General features: G+C 35.1%; 1 protein-coding gene across 1 annotated transcript in view; it reads right to left on the bottom strand.

Annotated features, from left to right (window-relative positions):
* Positions 1 to 2421: 2421 nt before the first annotated feature.
* BOLL (boule homolog, RNA binding protein) overlaps positions 2422 to 18254 on the bottom strand; it is an 86362-nt gene continuing 70529 nt past the window's right edge. The window contains exon 12 of the mRNA XM_064372760.1: positions 2422 to 2559. Within this exon, the coding sequence (XP_064228830.1) occupies positions 2422 to 2559 (138 nt within the window). The remainder of the gene's footprint in view (positions 2560 to 18254) is intronic.

Here is an 18254-nt window from a genome sequence, read left to right as displayed (position 1 = left end):
TTCACTATATATTATCACAAAGCCTCAAGTTTCAGATGATTATATTCCACTAGATTTAAAAAAACCTGAATGATGACATGCACAATTGTACCCCAAAGAGCAAAATTCAAATACTATGAGATATTGAAGGATGAATTTAGAAATGTTTTTATCTCAAATGCTTCATGAACAAAAGTAAAACCACTATTAACGTAAATACCACAAGTCCCATTTGATGGAGAAAATACTTTACTGCAATAACTCATAGAATATACGATAGACTCAGCCTTCACAAACAGAAATCGACTAAATTGCAGTGAAAAATGTCAGTATTTTATCCTTAACTAGGGTTGTACCTGTGAAATCCTTCCAGGCAAACAGGACAGCTTTTTTGAAATAAAGAAGAAAACACAGATGTACAAAAGATTTGTATTAACTAACATATACTTGCTAGTTTCGTCTGATCTTTAGGATTTAGTAACAAAGGTAATTCTCCGATCATCATCTTTTAAATTTTTCTCTTATAATATATAAAGCAAAATTAATAGAAAATTAAAAGGATATAACACTCCATGTTCAAGCAAAAACTATTCTGGTTCTCTTTTTTCATACTTCTAAAATGCTTGCTCTGTTATTATTAGGAACCGTTGTGAAAACCTTGGAGCTTTAAGAATATACCAGTGGGTTTAGAAATGGAAGAAAAGAGCTGTGAAAACTAAGAATGACATTCTTAAGTATGATTTATCTACATTTAAGCTGGATTCCTTAGCCAAACATCTTTCCCATAACATTGTCTGAAATGTTTTCGTGTTGCGTTACACTACTGGAAATTCTACCAAACTTGATTAAGTCTTTTGGGTTAATAGGCATTCTCTTTTATCCTTTTCTTAGGGAAGTCAAGGGAAGGACTTCCCTAAGGAAGGACTCTCTTTTGCCTTTATTTTCCAAATCTAGAATTCCAGTTAGCATGATTAGATTATATATTTAAGTTAATATAGACTTTTGTGAAAATATTCTTTGGATTTAAATATCACCTGTGATATGCTTGGAACTGGACAAAACTCTTACAAAATTAAATATGCTTAATTGCGTTTTTTTCTTTAAGTGTAGAATTTTATTTGAAAATGAAAGCAGAGATGACAGTACATACATAAGGGCTACATAATGAATATCCTTAAGTCCTATCATTTTTAGTCAAGGAGGTTAACTGAATTTAGTGAGTAAGAAAAGACTCAGAGTCTCTAGAAATTTGGAAACATTCTACCCAAAACAGAAAATAGAGGTCCTCCATCATAAGGCTAGTAGCTGGAAAGGGGAGAAGCCTAGAATGAAGGGAGGTCTTTCTCACTGTCAGCACATCAGTTTTTAAAAAAATTGATCCAAACAAGGGTATAGTATTTGGAGAACAAGTTGGAGAAGAGCTATTCCAGTGGGTAGACAGGAAAGTCTTCCCAGATTGAAAGAGGACAACTAAGGCCCAGTGCAGTGACTCAACACCTGTAAATCCCAGCACTTTGGGAGGCTGAGGTGGGAGGATCTCTTGAGGCCAGGAGTTCAAGACAAGCCTGGGAAACCTAATGAGACCTCATTTCTACAAAAAAAATTTTAAGAAATTGGCAGGTATAGTAATGTTGGTACATGTCTGTAGTTCTAGCTACTCTGGAGGCTGAAGCGGGAAGATTGCTTAGTCCAGGAGTTTGAGGTTGCAGTGAGCTATGATCTCATTGGCCTGGACAAGAGAGAGACACTGTCCCCCACACCATCCTTCCTGGTCCTCTGCAAAAAAAAAAAAAAAAAAAAAAAAATAGAAAAAGAGAAAGGGCAACTAATAGGATTATGGAACTCATGAGATAGAACAAGTAGAGTTTAATTCCTAGCTTGAAATTTTCTGAGGGGAAAACTTTTTAAAGGATTAAAAACTATCAAAGACAAAGGTATAGAGAGAATGCCACAAAACTGGTCAGTGGTTAGCAAAGGGAGAAAATAAATATTAAGAAGTTAGGGTTGGGAGGCCGAGGTGGGCAGATCACGAGGTCAAGAGATCGAGATCATCCTGGCCAACATGGTGAAACCCCGTCTCTACTAAAAATACAAAAATTAGCTGGGCGTGGTGGCATGCTCCTGTAATCCCAGCTACTCAGGAGGCTGAGGCAGGAGAATTGCTTGAACCCGGGAGGCAGAGGTTGCAGTGAGCCGAGATTGTGCCACTGCACTCCAGCTTGGAGCCTGGCAACAGAGTGAGACTGTCTCAAAAAAAGAAAAAAAAGAAAAAAGAAAAGAAGTTAGGGACAGTTGCTTTGAAGGCTTTATACCTCTGGAAAGAAACTTGACTCATTATAAAACAAAATAACAACACAAAAACTACCATCTTTTAAAACAATAATTTTTCCCAGGAAATAAAAACTCTTAGAAAAATGGAGAAAGAAAAAAGTACAAGTCTAATCAAAGAACTTTCTTCTTAGACATTTTCTCTTTAGGCCTAAGGGTATACCAGAATCTTACAGGTATATTCCAAGAAGTGTGAGGATCTACGTCCCCCAGAGTTTCTCTGATGAACAACCACCAACTGTTGCTCATCTTCTGAAGTGAGAAAACTCTTAACAGGGGAGGAAATGAGGGGCCTTGGTCTCTAAGAATAGAGAGGCCACTTCTCACACTCCTGTGTTTCAAAGGGAAGAGTAAGTCCAACAAACAGCAGCCACTGTAGCTGCTAATCAGAGAGTGGTATTCAACATGGAAGGACAAAGCTGATGCCATATTTTAAAGGACTTATGCACAGGGATTAAAAACACTGAATAAGAGTTGAAAGAAACAGCACCAATTATAAATATTATTTATATTCATCCTTTGGGTAAAAATTTCCCCTTTGCCACTTTTAAATCTGTAGGGATTTCAGGAGAAATTGGAGTCAAACTATAGGTCTAGAGGCCAACAATTTATTACAACAAAGAGCATGTTGAAGCATGATATTGAAGTTATATTGGATACCCTCCTAAAGTCCTTTGATTCTGTATTTTAATTCTACTGAATCACAGTTTCTGGGAAATATACAAAGAGTTTTTGTGTGTAACCCCCAATTCATTATTTTATAGTTAAGTGTAGTATAAATCCAGGAAACACACTCCTACATATGGGGATTATCATGTATAAATTTGTTTGAAAATAATTGTACTGTTCTTGTGAAATTTATAAAGCAATCTGTTATAAACTAAATCATACCTCTCTCCAAGCCATCCTTCTGAAATCAGCTGACAAAGTTAAAGTCTAATTTCCCAAGACTTTTTATCTTTTGACATGTTACCATCTTTCTATCTCTGATTGTATTAGAGATTTTGGGAAAACAGTTTGCAAAGTTATTACCTTGTGATTTTGGTACATGTACTAATATCTGTATTATCCATTTTATTCCAACACCAAGTGAATTTCAGATAATTTCTTCAGATTGTCCTTCAAAATGGGTCCTAAGTAAAACCTTACTTTTCAAAATTATCTATTAGAGATATACTACAAAATAGAAAGAAATAAAATGGGTTTTGCTTAGTATATGTATGGAGAATTTTTGTTCTCTCAATCTATGTTCTTAGAAGTAACACGTTTGGGGCTGAGTACAGTGGCTGACGCCTATAATCTCAGCACTTTGGATGGCCAAAGTAGAAGGATCACTTGAGCTCAGGAGTTTGAGACCAGCTTGGGGAACCTAGTAAGATCCTGTCTCTACAAAAAATAAAAGATTAACTGAGTGTAGTGGTACATGCCCGTAATCCTAGCTACTGGGGAGGCTGAGGTGAGAGGATGGCTTGAGGCCAGGAGTTTGAGGTCACAGTGAGCCGTGATTGAATAACTGCATTCCAACCTGGGCCACAGAGCAAGAATGTCTCTTAAAAAAAAAAAAAAAAAAAAGAGTAACATATTTGGGCTATTAAGCTAGGCCATAAAGAAGGCTGAATGATATCCTCCATTTATTCAGATTGTCAAGAAACTCCAAAATTTTTATTAGCTTCTAAAAATAAAGCTAAATTCTAAGAAAGTGTATATGTATAAATTGTATATGTGTGTGTATATATGTATATAAACATGTATATACGTGTATGCATATTATTTATATAGCTCTGTGGAAGAAACACACTTGGGTATCAATTATTATCAAAATTCCTTATCCAAATTAATTTTTATTAGCAGTCCAGGATTTGTTTAGCATCTTGTTTAACATTTGAAAATAAAAACATAAACTTTTTGGTTCTCAAGGATAGTGCTATTAAAAGAAAATCTCGAACATCAGTGGTTAGTAATTTTTTCCTTACAGAACAAAAACTTTTGAAATTTCATTGTGGGACTTAATCTATTTACATTCCTAAAACTGAGAATAATTAATGTACTTGAGATCCTTGTATGCTAGTATACATTCATAAGGTTCTGCTGTTCTCATAAAACAATTTGACTAGCAAACATATTGATTACAGTTTCAAAAGAAAACACCCTATTCGACTCACCAGAAAAAGCTCTGTGATCTATATCCTATTATTTCTGCTGCTGCTGTTGAGCATGGAATACATTTGGGTTGAAACAGGAGATAAAAGAGATAGATTTATTAGGGGAATACCAACTTTTATGGCTCCCCTGCCCCCACCACCTAAAATTAGCAAGTCAGTGAAAGAACTGCAAAAGAATGTAAAGAGGAGTATTTCCTGTACTACTGCAGAAATTTTAGAGATTAAAAACCCCTACGTAGGATTTGTTCTGTACCTTTTGAAGAATGAATGACTCCCCCTCCCATCTATTTTCCAATTTTATAGTAAAAATGGGCTTTATAATCAGAATCTAAAATTTTCTTTTGGTGTAAAAAATAGTTTTGCATTTTATGGAAACAATTGTCCTTTTTAAAATTAATCACATATATAATTGAATATATTGGTTGCATATAAGAAGAAAAGGTTTAAAGATGAAAGCATTCAAAGAACATTAATTTGGTGGAATTTCAATCAATGTTATGCGATCATGTCAGAGGTGAACCCTTCTTTTATCAAAATTCCCAAGGTGGATACATATTTTATGAAATTTGATACCAAATAAATTATGCTATAGGAGGATTTCAATATTGTCTTAAACATTGGAGAAAAAATTTAATATAGTCAAATTACATGAAAAGGCAAGAATATTGCTCATGTTGATGGTATTTTTAATATTTGGAAAATGTTATAAAAAAGAAATATAAATACTATTCAGATTCTGAAAACCATGGCAGATGCAAAATTAAGAAGTAACAGTTACAGATGAATGAAAAATTAGACAAAAGCATATTAAACGACAAAACGGCAAAGCAAAAAATAGAATTAAATCATTAAGATTAAAATAGCATACATTGTAAAATATATGAAAGTTTAAAAGTATTATAATTAAAAGTGATTCTTATCCTAAATATGAAAATAAATATCAAATAATATGAAACATAACGTCTAATAGTTTGATAAGGAAAAATAACACAAAGCAGAGAAAATAAGACACCTCACTATTTTCAATGTGGTTATTTATTTCAATGTGGTTATTTATGGAATGGATAAAACACGTTGTAGAAAAGGTCATTACAGTTAGATTAGCACATAAAAAACCAACATGCCACATCTACCTAAATAATTTTGTAGAACAGCTGAAAAAGCAAATTTTATCAAATTTAGACAGCTTATAGTGGAATAACTGAGTATGGTGAGGTATTAACTAACCCTAAGTTTCACAACAGGCAGCTTCTAGCCGTTTTGTTGAAGCTGGATCTCGGCCACACAAGGATCACTGGACAATAAATCAGTTGAGCTGGACTAGAGCTGCCCAATTGTCTTAATAATGAATGCTCCGCACTGTCTGTTAAGTAAAGAGAAAATATAGATCAGGAACACTGAATGGAAGAAAAAAAGATAAGTTAGAACAGATGAGTGCAGACCATCAATCAACATTCACTAAATATCTGCAGAACTTTGGTACCAATTAAATTAAAATGTTAAAAAGTGAGAGGCTAGCAATTAGGAGGGCCCCTGAACTCAGGAGCAGCTTGTTTCTGCTGAGAGCTTAGAATCGATATTAAACAATCTCTAGTCTAGTGTTACAGTATAAATGTTTGGTAAATAAAATGAGGGATGAGTCAGCACAGATTACGAGTTACAACATTTCCTTCTCTTAGGTGGGTCTTAAAAACTTGTTTTTAAAAGAGGAATTGTGTTTTTGGCAGGAGCCTCTTTAGAAAGTTGTCTAAACCCCAAAAGCATCCTTTAAGTGGATATAAGTAGGACAGGCATATAGGTACTTACGCTGTATAATTCAGAAGAATTTCACATACCTGTGTCATCTGGCATTTGTATTGTTGTTGTTGTTAATACTAGTGTGGGTCAAAGAATCAACCTAGCTACTACTACCTTTTCGGCAATTTAGGTCTAAGCCAGCTCCTAATTTAGGGAATCAAGCTGTCCTAAGACATATTTTAAATTTTGGATAGGCTCAAAATTTTCCATATTTGTTCTACTATCTCTAGAGCAGTGCTGTCTAATAGAACAGTCTATGTTAATGGGAATGTTTTACGTCTACACTATCAAGTATGGTGGCCACTAGTCACATGTGGCTATTTAGCACTTGAAATGTGGTTAGTTGCAACTCAGGAACTGAATTTTTAATTTAATTTAAGTTAATTTAAAATAAAAATTAAATAGTCTCATGTAGCTAGTGGGTACGATATTGGAGACAGCATGGCTCTAATGGCTCAACTTTGTTGGGTTTGCTAAAACCAAATTCTACAGACTGGCCTAAATTTCCCTGACCTGTTTAATACTGTCCAGTACCATTTACTAATGTTCATAGCTGTATTCCCAGTATCTAGAATAATGATAAACACAAGGTAGGTGCTCAATAAGTATTTGCTGAATGAATAAAATCTATTATGATAATACACCAGCTAGTCATACCCAGTTAACTACTTATAGGTTATTGGCTGTAACCCAATGAACACTGGTCCTCCCAGGTGAAATAGAGATATATGAAGTTAAACTGTTTTATGTATGTGAAACTATTTGGTTAAAGGCTCAATGTGCTAGAGAGAACAGGGACCAGTACTAACTTCAGTATATTTATATATGAATAATTTAGGTTGATAAATATGGTAAAACTGGAGAGAATATATATCACTCTGTTGCCCAGGCTGGAGTGCAGTGGTGTGATCTTAGGTCACTGCAACCTCCGCCTCCCAGGTTCAAGCAATTCTTGTGTCTCAGCCTCAAAGTAGCTGGGACTACAGGTCACGTCACCACGCCTGGATAATTTTTGAATTTTTAGTAGAGGTGGGGTTTCATGTGCTGCTTAGGCTGGTCTTGAACTCCTGACTTCAGGCAATCCACCCACCCTGGGCTCCCAAAGTGCTGGGATTACAGGCATGAGCCACTGTGCCTGGCCAGAGAATATAATATTTAATGGTAAGGGTGTGGCTAACAGTTGATGAGAGTGATAAGAGGGGAAAACTTAATGTCAGATAAAAAGCTAAATTCAAATTTTATGTATGACTAAAAGATGGAAATTGAAGATGTAGAAGTTTTGAAGAAATGTATAGTAATCCTAGGCCGGGCACGGTGGCTTATGTCTGTAATCCCAGCACTTTGGGAGGCTGAGGCAGGTGGATTACCTGATGGATCCAGGCCAAGGTGGGTGGATCATGAGGTCAGGAGTTCGAGATCAGCCCAGCCAATATGGTGATAGCCCATCTCTACTAAAAACACAAAAATCAGCTGAGTGTGGTGGCACACGCCTGTAGTCCCAGCTACTTAGGAAGCTGAGGCAGAATTGCTTGAACCTGGGAGGCAGAGGTTGCAGTGAGCTGAGATCGTGCCACTGCACTCCAGCTTGGGTGACAGAACAAGACTCTGTCTCAAAAAAAAAAAAAAAAAAAAAAATATATATATATATATATATAGTAATCCTATTAGGCAGTAATGTAGCTTTGAAAAAGGATTTGGCAGTGGAGAGATAAATTAATAAAGCTGACCCTTGAACAACATAAGTTTGAACTGCATGGGTGTACTTATTAAATATATATGAAGTTTTTTTTTTTTTTTTCCCTGAGACAGAATTTCACTCTTTCACCCAGGCTGGAGTGCAATGGTGAAATCTTGGCTCATTGCAACCTCTGCCTCCTGGGCTCAAGTGATTCTTGTGCCTTAGCCACCTGCGTAGCTGGGATTACAGGCATGCACCACCATTCCTGGCTAATTTTTGTATTTTTAGTAGAGACAGGGTTTCACCATGTTGGCCAGGATGGTCTCAAACTCCTGGCCTTGAGTGGTTCACCCACTTTAGCCTCCCAAAGTGCTGAGATTACAGGCATGAGCCACCGCACCTGGCCACTTATATGTGAAGTTTTTTTCAATAAATATATCAGAAAATTATTTGGAGATTTGCAACAATTTGAAAAAACTCGCAGATAAGCTGTACTGCCTAAGAAATACTGAAAAAAATTAATAAGGCATTTTTAAAGTTAGGTATGTCACGAGTGCATAAAATATATGTAGGGTCATTCTATCATTTACTACCATAAAATATACACAAATTTTTAATAAAAAGTTAAAATTTATCAAAACTTCTGCATATAAAAACAGACCATACATGGTGCCATTTGTGGTTGAGAGAAATGTAAACAAATGTAAAGATGCAGTATTATATCATAACTTCATAAAATTTACAGTAGGTTCATACTGTACTACTATAAAAATTTCATAGCAACTTCCTATTACTATTGCAGTACGCTCAAATGATGAGCTCAAGTATTGTGTCTGCTTAAAATACCATGTGATGATAATCATCTCTGTGTGAGCAGTTCACCTCTCCAGCAAATTGCATATCAAAGTAAAATTTAATCTTTCTCAGTTTTTGCATATTTCTCGTGTTTAGTGCATTACTGTAAACCTTGAATAACACCATAAGACCCTTAAGAAATTCCACTAATGATGCAGGAAGTGCTCCCAAGAAGGAAAGTCATGACATTATGAGAAAACGTTGAATTGCTTGGTATATACTGCAGATTGAGGTCTGCAGCTGAGGCTACCCACCACTTCAAGACAAATGAATCCAGCATAAGGACCACTGTAAAAAAAAAGGAAATTCATGAAGGCACTGCTGCAGCTATGGCAGCAGGCACAAACACCTTGCACTTTTTGTAAAATAATATCTTTTTATTTTGTGTTAGAAAATGTAGCTTTTATGTGGATGTGGGATTGCTATAAGAAAGGCAAACCTATGGACTCTAATATGATTTGAGAAAAAGCAAAGTCATTATATAAAAACTTAAAGCAAAAGGAAGGTGAAGGATCTAAAGCTGGATAATTTATGCCACTAAAGGGTGATTTGATAATTTTAGAAAGAGGTTTGGCTTAAAAAATGTCAAGATAACAGGAGAAACAGCTTCCAAAAGGCAGCAGATGAGTTCCAGAAGGCAGCAGATGAATTCCAATATGCCATTACGAAAATCATTGAGGAAAAAGGATATCTGCCTAAACAGGTTTTTAATGCAGACAGAAGTGCCTTATTCAAGAAAAGAAAATGCCAAAAAGAACATTTATTAATAAGGAAGAGAAGCAAGCATCAGGATTTAAGGCAGGAAGGGAGAGGCTAATAACTCTAGTGTTTTGTGCAAATGCAGTCAGGTTTATGATCAGTGCTGCCCTTATCTATACCTGAATCTTGAAGGGAAAACATAAACACCAGATCTGAAGACAGACTAGTTGACAGTATTGAATTAAAGAAAATCTAAGAAGACAAGGACTAGCACAAGACCTTTGGGATTTGGCTAATAAGAAGCTGTCAAACAGATCTTGGCAATATATCTTAAGATGAGTAGTTTGAATAGATTGCAATACTGAAGAAACAATTTCATATGAAATAATTTCATATGGAATGAAAAGCATACCCCTATATTCCTCCCCCACACCTTTCTAAGGTAAATTTAAAATGCTGTTAATGATGTGTAGAATACAAAATCCTACTACCTGCTCTCATCATATGTCCTGAAAGTAGAGGAAGATATTATTCAAATAATTTTTAAAAACTATTCTGTAAGAGATTAAGGTTTCATGAGTAGAATTTTATGTAATGGTAAGTACAGTGCCTATCCAAGTAGTCTAGGTTCTAACGGAAAAGAAAAAAAGATTAGGTAAAAGGAGAAAAGAATGTTCAATTAGAAGGAATGACAGACACAGAATTCAAGGAAAGTAAGTGCTCAAACTAAGAATGGACACCCATAATTGGACCTGAAAATAAAACAGTAAGATTTTTCCCAATAAAAGAAGTGTAAGATTTACTCAGAATATCATATCAACCTATACTCATCCTTACACAGTAATGAATGAATAAATATCTCAAATTACCTTTTACTTACACTTCCCCCTCACTTCAGTATTTTGGCTAGTAAGGGCTTATGGCAAATGTAAATATTAAAATAGCCCAGAGGCTCAGGGTCAGATAATCCATGTTAAACTAAAAAATAGATTTAAAAGAAATAATTAAAAATAAAATTATAGCAAATGCATTTATGCTATATTTCATATTATACTGTAACTCAAGGGTCATAAAACTATGGACAGCAGGCCAAATCTGGCTCATCATCTGTTTTTTTAAAAAATTTTATTTATTTATTATTACTTTTTATTATACTTTAAGTTCTGGGGTACACGTGCAGAACATGCAGGTTTGTTACACAGGTGTACATGTGCCATGGTGGTTTGCTGCACCCATAAACCCATCATCTACATTAGGTATTTCTCCTAATGCTATCCCTCCCCATCACCTGTTTTATAGATAAAGTTTTACTGGAACACAGTCTTACTCATTGTTTGTTTTGTCTACGGTTTGCTGCACCCATAAACCCATCATCTACATTAGGTATTTCTCCTAATGCTATCCCTCCCCATCACCTGTTTTATAGATAAAGTTTTACTGGAACACAGTCTTACTCATTGTTTCTGTTTTGTCTACGGCTACTTTCATGCTACAATGGCAGAGTTGACTAGTTTTGATAGCAACTATGTATTTAGCCTGTAAAGCTCAAAACATTTACTACTGGGCCCTTTTGTGACCCCTGGTTTAACTTTCCAGGCTGGAAAGAAGTTTCCAGGCTAAGAACTTCTGATATACTAGGAAAGGAAACGTTATTAAGGTGCTCTAAGTACATATGGTGAATATATTCTTGGTATGGACTGAATGTTTGTATCCCACCCAAATTCATATGTAAAAGCCCAGTGTGATGGTATTTGGAGGTGGGATCTTTGGGAGGTAATTAGGTCATCAGGGTGAGCTCTCATGAATGGGATTAGTGCCCTTGTAAGAAGAGACAGGAAAGAGCTTTCTTCTGCTCTCTCTGCTTTTCACCTCGCAGACTGGAGAAGACAGACATCAGCAAACCAGGAAGTTAGTTCTTAACAGATACCAGACCTTCCAGCACTTCAGTGTTGGACTTTCCAACCTCTTGGTCTCCAAAACTTTGAGAAATAAATGTTTGTTGCATAAGCTACCCAGTCTATGATATAGCTGTTATAGCAGCCTGAACTAAGACAACTTTATAATGTGAGAATAATTTATTACCAGACTTAAATATATTGGATTCACTTTAATTCAATCAGAAATTACAAGTTTAATAGACACCTTGAGAGAAAGAAGCTATAAAACACTAGTGCTTTTGAGACTACAAATAACAGGATTAAATAGATATATGTTTAGATATTTAGGAAAGTAAGTATGTGTGCATTTGTTACCATGGTTAAGTTAAATCTCTACTTATTCTGTGTTTTACTGTTAGTTGAAAAAAATGGTAAGAGGGGACATCCTTGCCTTGTTGCTAATAGTTTTTACTCATTTCAAAATAGAAAAGTGATACCTTTGAGTCATAAATGTTCACATAAGAAATTTTAGAAATGTGCATTATAGTATATATAACTTAACCTGATATCCTAGAGAAGATCTATTGATATTTCCCTCATTTATTCCTTTTACTTATTTCCAAAGCAAGCTAATTTAACTTAGGTCCTTCCAGTTTCAATAAAAAGTACATGTTGGCACTGAATTTTGCCATATTTAAAGGAAATAGTCATTGACAATTCTTTTTTTTCTTTTTGCTCTGTCACCCAGGCTGGGGTGCAGTGGCATGATCTTGGCTCACTGCAACCTCTGCCTCCTGGGTTCAAGCAATTTTCCTACCTCAGCCTCCCGAGTAGCTGGGACTATAGGCATGTGCCGCCACGCCTGGATAGTTTTTGTATTTTTAGTAGAGACAGGGTTTCACCATGTTGCCAGGCTGGTCTTGAACTCCTGACCTTGTGATCCACCTGCCTCGGCCTCCCAAAGTGCTGAAATTACAGACATGAACCACTGTGCCTGGTGCCATTGACAATTCTAAAGTAACAGTTAAAGTTACAAGAACACTACGGGCTTAGGTCATGAAGACAGCTGAAAGTAATCTTGAGGGTAAGGTCTTATTAATTGTATTTACAGCACTGCAGATACTATTTTTCAAATGTTATGCTCAATGGATATTTGATGAACTACTGAGAATGAGCTCTTACTTAACGCTTGTTATATGGTAGAGTCCATATGCTATTTCTATGTGAAGGACAACTTATTTATGTGACTTACAGAGTTAACTAATGATTCATAATATATGAAGATTCTGCCAGATTTGACAGTATGTAGCAATATTTAAAGAAATGGCAATAATAACAAATCTGTAAGTCAAGTTTTATTTTAGCTATAGTTTTTGTTTGTTTGTTTGTTTTTGAGACAGTTTTGCTCTGTCACCCAGGATGGAGTGCAGTGGCATGATCTTGGCTCACTGAAACCTCTGCTTCTTGGGTTCAAGTGATTCTCATGCCTCAGGCTCCCGAGTTGCTGGGATTACAGGTATGCACCACCACGCCCAGCTATTTTTTTTTTTTTTTGTATTTTTAGTAGAGGCAGGGTTTCACCGCACTGGTCAGGCTGGTCTCAAACTCCTGGCCTCAAGTGATCTGCCCACCTTGATCTTCCAAAGTGGTGGGATTAAGGCATGAGCCACCGTGCCCAGCTTATTCTGGCTATAGTTGTAATATCATCCTCCAATTAAATATGTATATTTTTGCCAGATTAGAAGGATAAACAAACTAATCTGATTTTTATTCCCTTTCCTTATTTTTAAGAAAATTTCTTAAGGAGCAGCATTCAAAAATGAGAAAAAATGTACCAAGTCAATATAGGAAGTAAAAATAAAAGGAATTGAGGTAATCTCCAGCTCATATAAGCATTATAGGAGTAAGACAAAATTGACAGTATGGAACAGAAAAGATCCTATAAATATTATTTAAGTAAAAATTTTTTGACCAAACTTTAAAGTTTAATGAGGAGGTTTTTAAATAAACCTTGGTTTAAATTTCTAGGATGACATGAAGAACTCTTCCTTAAAGGTTTACAAGATGAAATAAGCAGCTATTTTCACATTGCAATAAAGAGCTAATACAATTTGGGTTAGGAATATCTCATTGCAGAAATAATTTATTCTGCAAAGATAGTGTTCTGCAATGTACAAATACTTTAAAACCTGTTATCATTTTGAAGTTTAAATATAAACAAAAAGTACAATACACTTAAACAACACTGGTTTGTGAATGGTATACCTAAGATCTAAAGTACTAAAGAAAGAATGGCAAAGAAAATGTATGGAATGGAATTTTATCTGAATGTATTTTATCTGATTTAGTTGTACATAGAAAAACTCACTCAAATAGATAGAATTCTATTTAAAGTCTGCAAAAGGAAAAAGGAAGCAGAAAATTACTGCAAAAAATATACTAAACTTTCTCTTTTTTCTTTTCTTTTTTTTTTTTGAGACGGAGTTTCGCTCTTGTTACCCAGGCTGGAGTGCAATGGTGCGATACATTTAAGGTAAAAGTTATTGCAAAATTTATTTTAAAAAATAGATAAGATCAAGGGGAAATGTGATCTATTTTCTCTCCTTAGAAGCTTTTGGACTTTTTTCTATTATTCCTGCCATTCTGAAATTTCACAATAATTTGACTTAGTGTGAGTCTTTTGCAGTAATTGTGGTGAATAGTTGGTAGGCCCTTTCAATTTAGAGACTCTTGTCCTTAAATTTCTAGGAAGTTTTCTTGTATTAATTTATTGATAATTTCCTCTGAATGATTTTCTCTACCCCTCTTTCTGCAATTTAAAAAATATTTGACTTCTTGGATTAATCTAATTTTATCTTTTCTCTATTATTATTCACCTCAGTCTTTTTTGGTTCTTTTTCTGAAAACTTTTGCCTTTAATGTTTAACTCACACATAATTTATTTCAGTTGTCACATTAGTGGAAAAGCTAGTGAAATTTTAGAATAAGGTGTATAGTTTAGAATGTACTCATGTTCCTTTCCTGTGCCAGTGCCTGCCAGCCAAAGGATGAAGTAGGTGAAGGATATATAGAAACTCTATTATTTTTACAGTTTTTCAGTAAATCTGAAATTATTTCAAAATACAAGACTAAAAAATCAAAAGGACAGATGTTTGAGAGAAAACGTATCAGGGTGTCTATGCATGTACCACTTCTCATTAGTTTTTGCCTATTTCTGAGAGGATATTAATTGTAGTTTCTTTGATATTTTCTTCTGCTCCCTGCATTGTAAGTTTCTTATGAATTTCTTTTTTTCTGTTTATTTTGTTCTCTCACTCTAGAGGTTTTCTTCTAATGTGGCTGCATGTTCATAGTTATGAGGGAGGCACTAAAATCCTAATGGGAAGTTCTTTGTGCATGGTTTGTCAGTGATCTTCACTGCAGGGATTTAAGGGACCAGCTAACTTTTTCTCTATGGTAGAAAACATACTTGGATTAGAATCTTGGATCTGCCACTTACTCAACCATGCTACTGTGGGCAAGTTACTCTTTATGCTTAAAGTTATCAAAGTCAACACTGCCAGTAATGAGACACATTGGCATCTCATATCCCCTGACATGACACACTGATAAGGGCATATCACCTCTGTGATATTATTGTTCCAAATTCAAAACCTTTATCTAATTAAGAGAAAACATAGGCCAAACCCAAAGTGAAGAGTATTCTACAAAATAACTAATCAGTATTTTAAAAAGAAATCAAGGTCATGAAAGACAACAAAAGACTATGTAAATGTCACAGATTGATGGAGAATAAGGAGACATGACAAATTAATGTAGGATTTAAGATTAGATCCTAGAACAGAAAAAGAACATTAGTGAAAAAGCTGGTGAAGTTTGTAGTTTACTTAATAGTACTTTATGAATGCTAATTTCTTGGTTTTACTAATTGTTTTGATTATATAAGCTGTTAAAATCAGAAGTTGAGTGAAGAGATAGATGAACTCTCTGTATTATTTCTTTACAACTTTTCTGTAAGTGTAAAATTATTTTAAAATAAAATGTTAAAAGGCCGGGCGCGGTGGCTCACGCCTGTAATCCCTGCACTTTGGGAGGCCGAGGCGGTGGATCACGAGGTCAAGAGATCGAGACCATCCTGGTCAACATGGTGAAACCCCGTCTCTACTAAAAATACAAAAAATTAGCTGGGCATGGTGGCGCGTGCCTGTAATCCCAGCTACTCAGGAGGCTGAGGTAGGAGAATTGCCTGAACCCAGGAGGCGGAGGTCGCAGTGAGCCGAGATCGCGCCATTGCACTCCAGCCTGGGTAACAAGAGTGAAACTCCATCTAAAAATAAAAATAAAAATAAAAAAAATAAATAAAATAAAATAAAATGTTAAAAGGCCAAGGACGTTTGGTGGAGTGGGATGATGGGGGTAAGATAATTGCTAGGATAACTATGCATGGATTGCCTCTCATTAATTTTGCTTGAAGCATGATGAATCCTGGTTTGATTAGTAAATTCGAGTCACAGTGTTTTTGTTTTGCTGTTAAAATTTCTGCACGTTCTTTTTGTTCCATTTATTCTGTATTCTTTTCTTGAGAATTACTATGTTTTGGTTGGATCTGTCTCTCTGCTCTCTCTATTCTAGCATTTTATTTCATCATTTCATCTTTCATGTTATTTTCTTTTACATTCTGGAAGAATTAAAAATATCTTTCTCTGTCAAGGATTTCATTTTCTGTTGTGACTACTGGCCTTTTATGACAAAGGCAAATATGATTCTTTCCATCATGTCAACAGTTTTTGGGCAGTATTTTCTTACACTAGCCGGCAACCATTTCATTTTTCCTGTTTTTCAGTTTTCAATTGTTTTTTAAAGATCTGTTATTGAGAATATGGGATATATTTTAAAAATTGTATTTAATTTCCTCTCATACATATGTTCTTATACGTATTTGTACTATTCATCCTTGCCTTCAATTTAGTGCCATATTCAATTTTTTTTCACAGAACTCATATAATATATATATTTCTGTTTACTCCTCCTTCAATGGGGATCTACCCAGGACAATTATAATTGGTGTCATGAACACTTGATTCTCCTAACTGTTCTATGTCCTTGCTTTTAGATTTACATCAAAAAGGAAGCATTTTTTGCTCCTCCTGCTTAGTTCTTTATGAGTAAAAAATTTATTCTAGAGAATCTGAGGCTATTGTTTGGCTATATACAGCATACATGAAAATTTATACCTTCCTTATATGTTCAGAGTTACAAAGCACCATATTGTTTTATACTTGTCCTTCCTAGGTTTTACAGAATACAAGAAAATTTTAGTCTCTAAATTGATTTATAAGAAGTATTAATGATACTCAAATGAGTAAATGGTTGGGAAAAACACACAAGCAGCAGAAGCTTTTTAAGTAGAGACAGTTGCTAATTTTTAGGTAAGTACATGCTTTGGGTCTCTGAACTAGAAGTAGATAGTGGTAGTAGTTCAGATCCCTTTCAAATTTACTTCTGAATCATACTTTGTAGACCATTAGTTGTGTTTTTCATTTAAGTCCAATCAGCACTTTAATTAGAAGAAATTCCTTATAGCCTGGCAAGTGGTTAAATATGATCCTTAATATCCATATGCTTTCATGGCTTGTTGGTAGACATGAGCGTTAAATAAAATACACATTGAACTTAATCCATATAAGAACAATTTTATTAGACTCATATTAATGCAAAAGTGTAAAAATACTGTAAGAAAACAGAAACACTTTAGAATTCTCCACTCATACCCTTCATACCTTGGGATTTGATATTTATCTTAGAAACATAATAGTTCATATAGCCAGAAACACAGATTTTCCTTTTGTTCCTTCCTAGTTGGTGGAATAATTTTGACATTATATGGTTTCACTTTTTTGACTTTAAAACTTAATTCTCTTTTTTCTTTTCTTTTTTTTTTGAGACGGAGTTTCGCTCTTGTTACCCAGGCTGGAGTGCAATGGCGCGATCTCGGCTCACCGCAACCTCCACCTCCTGGGTTCAGGCAATTCTCCTGCCTCAGCCTCCCGAGTAGCTGGGATTACAGGCACGCGTCACCATGCCCAGCTAATTTTCTGTATTTTTAGTAGAGACGGGGTTTCACCATGTTGACCAGGATGGTCTTGATCTCTTGACCTCATGATCCATCCGCCTCGGCCTCCCAAAGTGCTGGGATTACATCTTTTTTTTCTTTTTTTAAATTAGAGATGTCTTGCCATATTGCCAGGCTGGCCTCAAACTACTGGCTCAAGTGATCCTCCTGCCTTGGCCTCCCAAAGTGCTGGGGTTCAGGTGTGAGTTACGACATCTGGCCTAAAACTTGATTCTGTGTAAGATGTTACTGCTGAATTAGGGAATGATAGCCCTAATTAGTATCATATTAATCTAGTTACCTCTATATAGGTCTGTTTTGTATTTATTCATTTTTGTATTTGACTTGACAGTGTGTATAGGCTGTGGCTTACAGTCAATGAGTAGTTTCTGGTAAACAGTACCTCACAGAAGTTAGACTTGCGCTCTGAACTCTGTATAAGGTTTCTATTTCATTGAATAGATTTGTTGCTTCCAGTTAGTTTTAACATGTGAAATTTCTACTTTGGGATATTCTTGATTAACATTCACAAAGTTGTAATCATTAGAGTTTTAAAAATGACTTATGCTTACAAAAACAACAGATTCGAACTCTTCCAAAGAATATTTCCACCGTTCTATTTTAAAAATCACCAAGATTTTTGGTACTAGAGAAAATTTGCATTGGAAGTAAAAAAAAGGCTAGTGTTTCAAGTGTTATTCACTAATATTTTAATATTAGTAATATGTTCTAGAAAAAGATTGTTTTGTAATATAGAACAACATTTG

This window comes from Aotus nancymaae, unplaced genomic scaffold (assembly GCF_030222135.1).
Source record: "Aotus nancymaae isolate 86718 unplaced genomic scaffold, 86718_ANA_hifiasm-v0.15.2.pri h1tg000008l, whole genome shotgun sequence".
In the NCBI taxonomy this organism is placed as follows: domain Eukaryota; kingdom Metazoa; phylum Chordata; class Mammalia; order Primates; family Aotidae; genus Aotus; species Aotus nancymaae.
The sequence above is the reverse complement of the archived record's forward strand: the minus strand, read 5'-3'. Positions and strand labels throughout refer to the sequence as shown.